Here is a 14,309-nt window from a genome sequence, read left to right as displayed (position 1 = left end):
TTGTTAATAATTCATAGACAATTATTTTTAAGTAACTTTGTATTCCTAGTTATAAGAAAATGGCTAAAGCAATTATTTCAATTATCGTCGAAATTACTTTATTTAAACTAATGTTGTAGATATATTCTGTCAGATTCAAAGCTCTACCACAAAAGGAAATGAAATGATTTTATTTTATTTCAGAAAATTTGCATAATGATACAAGCTTGTAGCTGAGTTTTTAGTGGAAGATTACATGTAAATTGTCCCGTTTTGAATAATTAAAGAAGTCATTAATTCAACCTATTTTCCTCAATTACAAGTTAACGCATTCATTGAAAAGAAAACATTTCAATACGTTGCCAATCGCAGAAACTAATTACAAAGAAAGCGAGAAAAAAAAAACAATCATCAGGATTAGAAACGATTCTTTTTTAGTAATTGTTTGAAATTTGCCCACACTGGGTGACCTGTTCGAGTAAAGTAGGTTAAGTCCCAACGGTGTTTTCCATTTCCTTAAAAGGTATCTAACTGCCTACTCGCTTTTCTGTGAAAGAAAAACGAATTCGAATGTCAGATGATCTTAAAGGTGCAAACAAACGATCATTGAACTGACTGTGGGTGGCAACACGTGGGTATTCTGATGTTTTAATTAATAACATGCTGTATGGATTAAACATAGCTTAAACTTAATTATGTGGTTTTTGCTAAATAAATAATGATTTTATTGCTAGCTCATTTTAATAACTAGATATAAATGATTGTTTTATTCATATTTTTTTAAATGGAAGAATATTTGTTTATGACAGCAAATTTGATGAGATTTTGTGGTTTATTTATAGTAGTATGGAATTTTATATTTTGAGAATTAGTTTAAAAAGATTTTTACAACAATGATGTTTGAAGCAGGGAGATAAAAGAACAAACCATTTGTAATATTTTTAGGTACAGGCGAAGTTTTAAAATATATTTATCTAATTGTTAACTCACTGCCACTTTTAAACATTGCGAAAAGCCAAAAAATTTCAAGTCGACAGCTCTGTAACAGCAGTTAATAAGTAACCATTAAAAGTAGAAGAAATTCTTTATAATATTTATTCAAACTTTTTAGAAAGTGTACGATGCTTAGTTGATAGTGATTTTGCGTTTGTTTCTGTATTTTAAGTGTTTAGCCGATGCACAGATTAGCGTGTAGTGCACCTTGAAAGTAGTAATTTTGTACAATTACTTTAAATCCATCACGATGTTATTATCAAATATTTTGTAAAGTATTTCATTTCAAAGAAACAGCATTTGAAAACATCTATTCCAGAAATGAAAAAGCAGAAACTATTCCAGAAATACTCCAAAAGGAAGAAAATCGATGGAAAATAATTCATTAGAAAACTTAATTTTACGTACATTTCATCACGTGTAGGTGGATGGGTCTATTAATCCTCAACTACTCTTACCGAACAAACCAACTGCCTATATAGTTTGTCTAAAGTAAGAGCTCCCCTAGCCATTTGTCTAGACCTGTGGCGGTAACTAAGTATAACTATTTCAAGTATGGGCGAGGGATCATTGTTTAGGGAGTTCTTACCGTTGACAAACTATTTTACCAATTCATTGTTCATTGACCAATTCATTATGTTTTTTTTAAAATATCAAATTTCAAATAAATTATCACAGGATTACTCAGTGGAGAAGTAATCTTACCTTAAAATCCTGATATTTCGAAAAACAATTTTCAGTATTTGAAACTTTATACTATTGGTTAATCTGAGCTATAATATTAAATAACTATAATCTGAACTATGAAACTGGACTATTGAACTAAAATCTGAACTATAAAATTAAAAAAATATTTCAATAAGTATATTGCTTACTTATTTATTTATAATCAATCTCGTACGTAATCTTTTACTCACTACGTGAAACAACCACGGCCAGTTATGTAACAAAATCATTCCAATATAAAACTTATATTACATCACATAATAAAATGTTAGAAACAATTTCAAAACTTCCATTGGATTTTATGCTGAAACTCCAATTGAAAACCTGACGGTTATCTTTGTATTAATATATTCAATATTTCTGAATGCCCAAACAATCGAAGGGAAAAAACATTTGTGTGTAAATTGTAATAAGTTACAAAGATATAACGACTGCTGGCAGCATAATTTTGACATAAGTCGAACTCAATAACAAAACCAAAAGTACCTTGAAAAAAAGGAAAGAATAGGTCGACCTTTTGGCGTTTTATGAATACCTTTACTGAATGGGAAGTAATAAAGAGGGAACGACGATTAGCCACAAAGACAAACACTCATAAAAAAAACATGAGCCGTTAAATGTAACAAGGAGCCGCTGCTGCAATTAGGATGGCGTAAATATGGGCGGGGTTAGAAAAGCAACCTTGAAATAGTAGAAAATATAGAATTCAATTCCAATTGATGATGTGCTTAAAAAATGAGTACGTATTTTATAGACTATTTAACTTTTTGACGCAGCAGATGGGACGCCGGTGTCTCTTTATATAACAAGTCTCTTTTATATTCCTTATATTGAAGTTATAACTTCTTATGCGACTTCCAACAAGGTTGCGTTAAACGTATAACGCCACATTTTTATTGGCCGGGAAATCACGTGGTAGGATCCAGTTTTCCCTCATTCATTTCCATATTGTTTTGGTTCTCACTAGCATAAAAATAATAAAAGTCATAAAAGTATTGTTTTTCTATAAATATTTTTTGAGTTTGTTTTGATACACATATAGTTTAATAGGGTAGTATTTTTTATTTTCAAATTTAGTGGATAACAATTTTAAAAAATGAGTGAAAACAATCCCACGGACAATGCGACGGATTTAAGGTTATGTCAAGGTACGTCTCTTGTGAATATCAATTGATTGTTAGGTTTTCTCTTTCGAAATTACATTATGACGCATTCACATACATTATTAATACAAATACATTTTCCAGGGCGAGACGATGAGGCAACCACAAGCGCTTCCACTGGTTCAAGAGGTCGACGAGGGAAAAATGCACAATATTACCGTGATTACAGAGCACGGAAGCGAGCGGAGCAGGAAAAAGAGTCGTTGAATAGAACTAGTGATCCTTCTACGACTGCTGATTCTTCTACAATTAACGTCGCAGGTTGCGAAGTTTAACTTCTTCCGCGCGGAGGGACTCCACACACTTATTTTTTTTTCTGACTCTCTAATTACAAGCAAAAATATATTTTGGTATTTTTTTAAAGGCAGTCGACAAGGCATATACCAATAATGCTAAAACTGACATTTTTCTTCGATGTACCTTTTCTAAGAAACTACTTATGATATCGCTTTGAAATGTTTTGGGGATATTTGAGATTATGCCAGTTGTGTGTTGTGATAGTGTTTTAGCTTTAACAGCAATAATTTTTGAGTTATGAAAGATTTTCTCTCAAAAATAAATATTTTTTTTAAAAAAATTCAAAGTTCTCAATTTATATTTTTTAATAAAATCTGCCAAAAATATGCATTAACATTTATCACAGTGTAAACATGCATATGTTAAATATTCTGTGCAAAAAAACTGAAGCAATACCTTGTTTAGATGCTGAGAAAAGGTACACCGAAAAAGGTCAGTTTTAGCATTATAGATATATGCCATACAGACTAACCTTAATGATACAAAACCTTTTATTAGTTACTGAAAAATCGGTTAGATTATCGGAATTATATTTGTATTAAAATATAAAATCCAAAAAGAAAGTAGTTCGAAATATTTTTTTCATTCATATTCAAAAATGTATCAGTGATTGATTTTGCAACTTGAAGAAATTTAAATGATGAATAACTGTTTCTCTTAGATCTAAATAACTGCAAATAAGTGTAAAGTAAGTGTAAAAAGAATTATTGCCTGAAAGTGAGTTGTGTTTAGAAGATTTTACCTTTAACACGTAAAAAGACACCGGTGTTTCATGCTGTATTACCATAATCATGGATTATTAAAACAGCTAAATATAATATTTTTTACTTATTTCAATCTAAATTAATGATGAGAAAATTATGAAAAACATGTTTATTATAAATTCTGCGTCAAAGGGTTAAACCATTTTATGTTAAGCAGGGATGATACGAGCTCTTAAAAAGTACTTGTAAGTGATGTTTAATAGAAAGCAAAACTCTATTAAAAGAGATTAAAATTAGCAACACTTTCTAACATATTTGTTTCAGTTTATCATTAAAAAGGAATGCAAGAAAGATTTTCGTAGATCATGTGGGTACTTAAGAATGAAAAATTAAATTAAGAAAAATTAAAGAAAAAAATAAAGTTTCAATCACTTTTATCATTTTTAGGAAGGAAAAAAGCAAAGAAGAATTAGGCAAAAAAAGGAACCGAGTAAGTAAAATTACCTTAAATGTAAATAAGATGTTTCATTTTAAAATAAAATTGGCATTGCCATTAATAAATTATTAAAACGTGAAAGTACCTTCTGCACTCATCACAAAATAGCTGCAACTTTTTTATTCTTTTAGTTGTGATAGCAAAATGAATGATTCAATTAATAAATTGTGAGTATAATAATTTCGACTGCCATATTATATATATTGCAATATTTCGATGTGATTATCAATGTTTTAACCCTTTTGAAGGCCGTGGGAAATATACTTGCCACCACTTTTAATTTAGGTTTCCATTTGTTAATAACTTCAGCTTTCTTAAAGTGCGTTTGAATAAAATTGGTAAACATTTGTTAGTTTAAAAAAATGTATAAAAGTTATAAAATACATAATTCCTTTTGAAGTTTGTAGCATTTATAAAATTTATTTTATAAATAAAGAAAAATAAAAGTCAATAAGTTCCTAAAAGTTCGTGTTAAATATATTTACCACCAAAAAAGTGGCATTTTTGTAAACTAAATGAGTTTTTTTTTCCTTACATCAACTACTATTCTTAAAACAATTTCAATTCCAAAAATACTTTAATTTACATTTACTAGAAATAAATGGCCCATTAAGGGGTTAATCAAGATTATCAATGTAATTGTACGTCACTCAACTCCTCTTAAAGTGCATATGTTGATAGCTATTTTTGCAGTTATGTGTAGGACAGATAGGATTGAAACGTTACATTTAAACGTGGTTTGCTTATAAGCAACTTTTAAGCGTAAAAAAGGTTCTTTAACCGTTTTAAATGATCATTTGTAAGCATCTGCTGTCTTACTCGAATTGGGCTGATTTTAATCACCATATTATTGTGTCTGCATCTCAATTCGTGGGTGGTCAACAGCAGACTGAAACCATGGTATATTTCATGCAGAGCTTGTTAATGAAGAATTAAAAGACTTTTATCAACGGGAGTTGGTAAAATTTCTCAATCATCCAAGCGACCTGTGGTGAATAATTTAGCTAGGAGACTTTTTCTCAGCAAGCGCGTTAATTGCAGATTCTCACATTTATTTCCTTGCCTGATCACATAATTATGAAATTGAACGCAGCAACAAATGCAGAAATATTTAATTGAAGCTTTTATTTTGTTATGTCTACCTATAAATTTATCTGTGTGTTTCGTCGATTAACTGAAATAAAATAAAATTTCTTATGATAAGTACAATAGAACAAAGCTGCTGAATAGGATTAAGTGTAATATTAATAACTGTTAAGCAAACATGCCCTTTTTTTCTGGGGATTAACACGCCTTTTGCCAGATTAACACGTTCACGCCGGGGTGACCCACCGGTGGGTCACGCTAGATTGTCTCATCTTGGCAGCGCACCGGAGTAAAAACTGGTAACAATAAATTTTATTTTTTAGTTTTTTTCCCGAGAATAATAAAAATCCATAACCACCAATTGTTTTTAACGGATGCAATTTTTATATTGAATTACTTCTTCGCAATGATACTTTTCCTTACAGTGAATTGTTATTGTTGAGAATAGATTAACTCCTCACGAATATTACATAATATTGAAATAGTTCTTCTACCAGTATTTTCTCTTTTCCCGTACTAGTATTTTCACTTTTCCCAGCGTGAAAGTGTTAAACTGAAGAGGCAACGAATTTATAATTCAAAGTGGATATATGTATATAGATCTGCCAACTACCTCACATTTCGTAAAATGTTTTACGAAATAAGTGCAATAAAGTTGAATTTCATATGATACTTCAAATGTTTGATAAGTAATAGCGGTAAAAGTATTTAAAATGAAACATACTTAGCTAAAAAAAAAATTTAAATTTCGTTACCACTAAAAAGTACTTTTTTACAAAGCGGAGGAAGTTGGCATCTCTGATTTATTATTTAACTCCATTTTGCGCCCCAAAACTTTAATTTCGTAATGTATGTTTCTTAGTCTAATTTCAGGATGAATAGGAAAAGGGCCGTAAGGCCTCAGACGCCCAGTTATGCTACAGCGAACGAACGAACGATTTATTTATTTAAATAAATTATTGCTTTTCAATTATTTACAAAACAGAATAAATTGTTTCAAAGTAAAGTTTAATAAAGTTTGATTTTTTTACTACTCTCTTGAAAAGTCTTCTGCTGGCACGCATCCAAGACATCTAGGAGAACCATGCGTGGTTTCACGCATGGATTAATCAATTGAGTTTTGAACCAAGGTTACTACAAAATAGAAGCGCTTTTCACATAACGGTATATCATTTCCTATAGAATTATTTAACACCTTTATCTATTACGGCATGCTTTGATACTAAGGAATTTCTTTACGAACTTGTACACATTTAAAATTTTTAGTATTTAAAATTTTAAATTAAAAGTTATTTAGTTACAAGACAATAAAATCTATACAAAAAGTATATAATGATTTTATAGTAAGTGATAAGGTATATTTTTGGTTCAATAATTGTAAAATATTTAATGGCATTTTTCGTAACAATTATACCATGTGAATTTTCAGTTCAATGAGAATGCCCGAAGCGATCATCATTATTGCAAGAAATTTTATTTAGAGTTAAATTCTCATTGTTAATGGAAAAAAATTTTGTTTTTTAGGCGTTAAAATGATTTATATTAGAAATTGATTTACATTTTGAAAATCTTGTTTATAATTTCCAATACAAAAACAGTTCCTGGTTAACCTTATTTCCTTCACCTGCCATTTTCACGAAAAGTGAAAGTATGTAATATAAAAATTATTTAAAGAAATCAATGTTTGTAATCAGATCGTGATACAGTAGCACGACTTTCAATAATCTATTTAAGAATAAGTTGATGACAGTTAAATAATTATATCACGATTTTTCATTGAGTACAAAAACTGCTTTATTAAATAAATTATCTTTTTCAACTTATTATCCATTGCAATTAATTAAGAAAGTACCTCATCGCTTTAATAACTATAGATATGAATTCAACTGAGATTAAATGGCGATATTAAAATTCATTTATGAGAAGCGTTAATTTTTTATAAATTGAAAAAGTGGTAGAACTTTTTCTTTTATTGGATTTCGTTTCATTTTAGTGTTTAATTTACCGGGTTTATTTTGTAAGGACAAGATCAGAAAATATTTATAGCATAAATATCTATAGTTGGACTTGAAGTCAAAGAACATTGCTTTTTTTGAAGCTAAAGTGGCAGGTAACAGAAGAAAATACCCACTTGGTATAAACAATTTTGTACTACCATTTTAACTATTCATTTTTTTTTCAAATTGGAGTTTTTCATTTACGGAATATATTTTAAACTTAAGCATAAATGGATCAACAGCGTTTGCACGGTTGAAATGTTTAAGACTAACAATGAACAATTTCTAATTCTTAAAAATAACCTTGGTATATACACTTTAATGTATTAAATTATTGATTAAAAACTAAAAGTGAAATATTGCAGCTTTTTTTTTAAATCGATAAACTTTCAACCCTGCATTGAGATATATAGAGTGCTCTTATATGACTGCCCTTACTATATATTTTCTGAGTTTTTATAAGAAATGAAGACAAAATCATGTTTCTGTAAGTAAATATATATTTTTTCCCCTTATTTTGAAAAGTATCTTTCGCTGTCGTAAAGGAATGCGTCCTGATGAGAACTTACGTATTTACACCAATTTTTTTAATTATTTTTCTAACTACATATATATACATATAATCCAGGAATAAAGTGGTTGTCCACAAATATATTGAAAATATGTTAGAAATTTTAAAATATTTTTTTTTTATTTTTTCAAGAAAAGTGGTAGAGTTGATCTGCTAATCTAACATTTATAAGTATTTTTACCGATTGAAGAAAGGCTTATAATGAACAAAAACAAATATACTGGAATAACTCATTACCTGCAGAATAAAACTTCAGCAATTTGTTATTACAAGAAATCTGTCTTTGTAAAATAAAAGTGGTACAATATTTCAGCATTTGTTTTGAGCATTAAAATATATTTATTTCGCTGAGACATTTATATTAACATTATAATATTAAGGTGCAGATGGAAGTCTTAATTTCGTAAAATAAATGCTAAGAATGATGTAATTAAATTACTTAATCTTTCTGAAAAAAAAGGACATAATTCTTAAATGGGAACATGGTGCTTAATAGGTTAAAATAATTTCGCTGCTGACCTGAAACATTATTGAAAGTAAATTATTTATAGATCTAGCGTAATTATGCCTAGGTAAGATAAGAATAAGGCTAATGAAAGCGATTTATTGGCATAATGCAAACTGGAATAAAGAACATCTAATCAAGTAAATAGGAAACTGTATATTTAGTTTTACCAGCCGGTGAGGTAAATGTCAAATAAACCCAAAAAATTCCGCTGTCGTATTTGACAACCATACGAAAAGTTTTAATTTAGAAAACTATTTTGGATAAATCGTTTTTCGTTTATCCAAAGGATTTTCGTATTAATTTTAATTTTAAAATTTTCAGAAAATTTCCGACTAATTTATTATATTTCTTTTAGATGTTTTTCCCACATCTGAAATAGTAGCTATACATTCAGTAGTTTTTTAACACCAACAAAGGCTGAAATCTACTATATATCAAGACAGAAAAGAGCAAAACTAGTAAGAAAGTCATTTCATTATAGCTTCGATTTGGGAAGATTAAAATATCCTTGACTACATAGATTTTTTTCAATATTATAACATACATATAGAACTGGTTTTTTTTTACCCCAATGTTAAGTAAATAGTGATGAATAGTTAAGCAAGAATAGTAAGACTTTAGTCTACTTTTCACGAAAACCTGCCATAAATAAAATCGTTTTGCAATCAATTTTTATTCTTTATCGACGTACTTACAGCCCTAATTACTATGAATCCTAATACTTCGCATTATTTTCCGATCTACAAAGTTCATTACACAGTGAATAAATTAAAAAATTCACATAATTCATGTAATTTTAGATTATTATACATTGTGTAATATACAATAATAAAACAATAATAGTAATATAATAACAATATAACTATAGATAAACTAAAGGTTCTTAGAATAATTAATCACTAAAAGAATAGCGAAAATTAAACAATGCCTCACTATTATTGTTTTAGTAAAAGTTTGGGTTCGTTAACACCTGGTAAAAATTAAAAAGTTGTAGCAATATTAAGAATAAAAATTAAATATTATTATGTTTGAAACTACTAAAACACTTATGTATCTCGCAGTAAATATAGGTAGATCTTAAAAATTGTAAAATTAAATGCATAATTCCAAATAAAAAGATAAATAGCATGAAATTTTCAGTTTCTTTCTGAGAAAATTGAGGAAATCTTTTAGTTTTTTTCACTGCAAACGAACTTTGTATAAAACTACCTTTTTTTAAAAAAATAATGGCAAATGAACAATGGTAATACAATTTGATTAAATGTAGGGAATAATTACTAATTTTGGTATTTAAAATGTTACAATGTTTGACAGTTAAATTATATTGTATTAATCTTTATTGTTCAGAGTTGTTTTAGCTGCTATTGTTAAGACACTTTACAATCATCATCTTTAAAAACATTTCCAAAAAAAAAAAAAACACGTTTTATGAAGTTAAATTTTTTGTAAAATTAAAAAATAAACCAAAATTTTACTTTTTTTATAAATTTATAAAATTGACAATGTTTTTAAACATTATTATTATTATATTATTAATAACAATATTATTATTAAAATTATTACTATTAATAATAATTATTGCAACTAGATTTTTTAAATGTTATAAATTCCAATTTTTATATTTTGAAGCTTAGAATTAAAAGAAAGGAAAATAACTAAATCTAAGATTAGTACATTTCAAATTTAACTTTTGTATTTTATCAAGACATAGAGCAACAAAAATTTTCCAAAAAAAAAAAATCATAAGAAATTATTGTTATTATTGTGCTAAGTTTCAATCTAACTAAGTTACTAAAATTAAATAAGCATCATTATTATTTATTATATTATTTATTTATTTTATTACTTATTTCATTTATTTATTCGATTTCATTATTCATTTATTTTTTTACTAAAGCTAATACTGAAACAATATTCACATCATCTTGATAGCTATTTTTTGTTTGATCCATGTATATTTTCAAGCACAAATGATGTAAAATCAGTCAAAAAGATTAAAAATAGCAAATTTTTCTGAAATATTTTTTTCGGTTAATAATAAAAAGAAATTTTCAAACAACTTTCGATCAATACCCGTAACCATGATAATTTTAGTACAAAGTTAATTTCTTGATAATATTTATGATGGTACTTACGAACAAAAAGTTCCATTGAGAATTTTAACAAATAATTAAAAGAAATTCGACCACAATGTGACGTTCAATTCTTAAATTTAAACCTTTTAAAATTTTTAATTATTTAATAAAATAAATAAATGTTGCTGTAATTAACACATATATGTCTCTCGAACAAAATCTTTTTATACATGCTTTCCTAAAAATAAATTAACACCCTCTTCACAAATTATTTATCATTCATTTAATTAATTCTCAACATTTAATATGCATGTAAATAGGTTTTTTTAATCAATAATAGAATGAAAAATAACGGCAATGGTACAGAATTATGATAAATTAAGAATGTCATCTGCATATATCGTGACACCATTATCAAAATTGATATGATAAAACACATGCTCCTTCGTGATGTAGTACAACAGTTCATTAGCATATTCTTTAACATTTTAGCATATTCTTTTTTTAATATCTTAGTATATTGTCTTTCTTACAGATTATTTTAGTATATTATCTTGTGGAAAATGAACTATGTTTATATACACCTTAAAATGGATGTAAAGTTTATGGCTTAAAATCTGTTTTTAATAAAAAATAAATAAATAAATAAATAAATATAACAGTATAACAATGGTTAGAATGATAATTTGTAACGTTCGTAAGTTGAAACAAACGTTTCATAAATCTATTTGCTTTAAAAATTTTGGTTCAAGTGCACTACTACTGAAAACATAATTCTCAGAAAGCTGAAAAGTTGGAGGGTATGTAGCCTCTGGGGGTGTAACTTTTCTCAAAAACTGAAGAAGATTGTGATTATTTCAGTTCTTGCTTATTTTGTGTAGAAATAAAACATCCTTTGCAGAGATACCAACTTGCTCCGGACTGAGGATAAACATTTTCTAGTGGTAGTGTTTTAATGTATGATTCTTGGTTAGTTAATTCGATTCATAGGATTTTTACTCACCACCATTTCTAAATAATTCAAAGAGTTATCTAAAATGCCACTTTAACTGTGTCCATTTCAAACTTCGCAGTTTAAACAGATTGTAAGCAAATTTTAGTTTGTAGTACTCTACTGATTTGTTTAAATATTTTAAAGAATCCAAAGTAGTAGGCATCTTTGTAGTTATAGCGTATATGCCAACCCGAAATCCTAGGCTTCCACAATTTTTAACGTGGTACCGAAACAGCAATTTTTTATAAGCTTATATATTTTTGCCAGCACTTACTGTTTTTCCGTTATAATTAAGTATCTGGTCTTATATATTTGTTTAAAATGGTTATCCTTAGTGGTGGTTTAAAAGGTTGTTAATCAAATTTATTAAATAGCTTAGAATAAAATTACAAAATCTCCCGCCAAAAGTGGGATAAGTCGGCAAGCATGCTTAACCCCTTGGGGACGGGTGATTCAGAAAAGCATTCGTACAAAATCAGAATCAAGTTGTAATTAAATAAAAAACGGTAACTTAAATGTTGTCGTTGCTAACTTGACAGACTTACTTTGCTTTTACTTTAATTATTGTTAGTTTAATCATATATATAATCAATGTTAATTCAAAGTGTAACTAAATAGTTTTATTTTGAACAAAGTAATGGTGAATTAAATAAATCAAACAATTATAAATCCGCCCACAAATAAACTGGTAAAGAATTACTTTGATTACCAGTTTTATCTTTTTACCTTGATTGATACGGTTTCATGCTAGCACATACTTGTGACAGTCGGCGCGAAAGGGTTAAAGAAGTAGATTTCAAGTAAATATAAATATTTAAAAAAAGAAGAATTTGGGATAACGAATACTTTGCTTCTTCTTGGAAAAAAGTGCAAAAAATGAAATTGATATTCACCACCAGTTCTTTCTCTTTTTCAGACGAGTAAAAGCACTGAATTTTAATATTTTAAAACTTAAGAGGCAGTCAACTCAACAGAAAATATCAATTTACTTAAAACATAAATGTACTTTTTACAGCATTCAAAATTTTTAGTTTTCGCAATAGTAATCTGGAATGGCTAAAAAGTAAAATCAATTCGCTACATATTACAGTGCAGAGATGTTATCAAAATTCTTAAGAGGTTTTTTTTTTTTAGGTATTCGTAAAATTGATAAAAAGAACAAGATAAATTATATGAATAGAAAATCAACCTGTTGTTACGTATTTGTTTTCGACGCATACTATTTCAGGGTAAATTTTATCTTTTTAATTATCTGATAAAAACAAAGCAGAACAATTACGCAGCTTAATCGTAACATGCTTTAGAATGGTGACTACTTGCCTTGAATTACGAATACAATCGAAGAATATATATATTAAAAGTACATTTAAAGCACATTTTAAGATGAACCATAAATTTAGCACCTTTTTAAAAACTATAAAAAGAAATCTCTATAAAAAGAAACTCTATATAAAAAGAAATCTCTATAAAAAGAAATCGTGCACAAGAATTTCAGCAGTATTTACAGACAAAATTTGATTTTCTCAAAAATCAAATTAAATTTCCAATAACAATTTTGCAAATAAAAAGAAATAAGAAATTTGCAATTGTATGAATTATTATATTAGATTGGTGTAAATAAAGTTAATAGTTAAAAAAAAAAGGTAGTTTGTTTACTTTTAATGTCAATGAATGTTTTTTTATTATTATTTAGGTATCACTTTAAATTTGCTTACGATAAAAGTATATTTTTAAAACAATTTATTTTTTACATATTTATTAAAGATACATGATTAACACAACTTCTTAATTATGTTTTAAAATAATGTATTGTATAAATATTGCATGAAATTATGCATTTGTAACGCATTTTGGGTCACTTTTTAAAAAAAACATTCTCAAAATTTTTATTTTACGTTTAAATAGATATTTTTGAAACATTTCAAACAATATTAGTTCTATATACCTTATTCAAGATCGAATATTTCAATAATTTTTAAAAAATTAATGTAGTATACATTATTTTTTATAAGATGTGATTTATTATGTATTTTAATTAACATTTTCTCAATTTTTTTTTCTCAATATTATTTTCTTTTCAAATTCAATTTATCTTCCATTCGTATTTATTAAAAATTTCGTTTCTAAAATCAAAATGTACAAAAAAAAAAAAAAAAAAATAATGATAAATAAATAAATCGTTTAAAATGTCATTATAAATTTCAAAAAAATATTCAGTTAAAAATTCAGAAAACGTTTATTATTATAGTAAAAAAGAGAGACGTTATGAGACTTAAAAATGCATCTAAATATTTAAAATCTGTTTTAGATATCCTAGTGAAAATTCAACAGATTGTGTATACAAGTTGATATAACGCTTGAAGAAAACAATAATATTTCTAATAACAATAATTCATTTTCAACAAAATAGAGTTTATGAAACAGAAACTAAGAATTAAGAATCAGCTGTTTTGATTAGTCACTCACCGTAATCTTCATCTTCGAGCACTTCAGAGTAAACTGCAGTAGAAGAGAAGCAGGATGAGGATCAACATGTTGCACTGCAACACCTACGCTTATTGGTCCCGTGAGACCACGTGATTCAGATCCTCTCGCAGACGATAAAAAATAAATGCAAATCTATTGCCCGCGCGTGGGCTTCCTTAAACATATGGTTAGAAATATGAGCTGGAATCCGTGGAACGTTTTTAGTTTGGCGTAGAAATGTATACAAACCAGAT

At 27.4% G+C, this 14,309-nt stretch overlaps 1 protein-coding gene across 13 annotated transcripts in view; it reads right to left on the bottom strand.

The window, feature by feature from the left end:
- The window catches only part of LOC107440114 (uncharacterized), a 97,715-nt gene extending 83,623 nt beyond the window's left edge, over positions 1–14,092 (bottom strand). For all 13 annotated transcript variants that reach the window (XR_015429069.1, XM_087151093.1, XM_087151097.1 and 10 more), the window contains exon 1: positions 14,056–14,092. Coding sequence is in view for 12 of the 13 variants with exons in the window: in XM_087151093.1 (XP_087007219.1) it covers positions 14,056–14,067 (12 nt within the window). In the remaining variant the exon portion in view is untranslated. The remainder of the gene's footprint in view (positions 1–14,055) is intronic.
- Positions 14,093–14,309: the final 217 nt, after the last annotated feature.

Source organism: Parasteatoda tepidariorum, chromosome 9 (assembly GCF_982258835.1).
Source record: "Parasteatoda tepidariorum strain Cologne lab strain chromosome 9, Ptep-v5.0, whole genome shotgun sequence".
Taxonomy (NCBI): Eukaryota; Metazoa; Arthropoda; class Arachnida; order Araneae; family Theridiidae; genus Parasteatoda; species Parasteatoda tepidariorum.
Note: the sequence above shows the minus strand (reverse complement) of the source record. Positions and strands in the feature narration are given on the sequence as shown.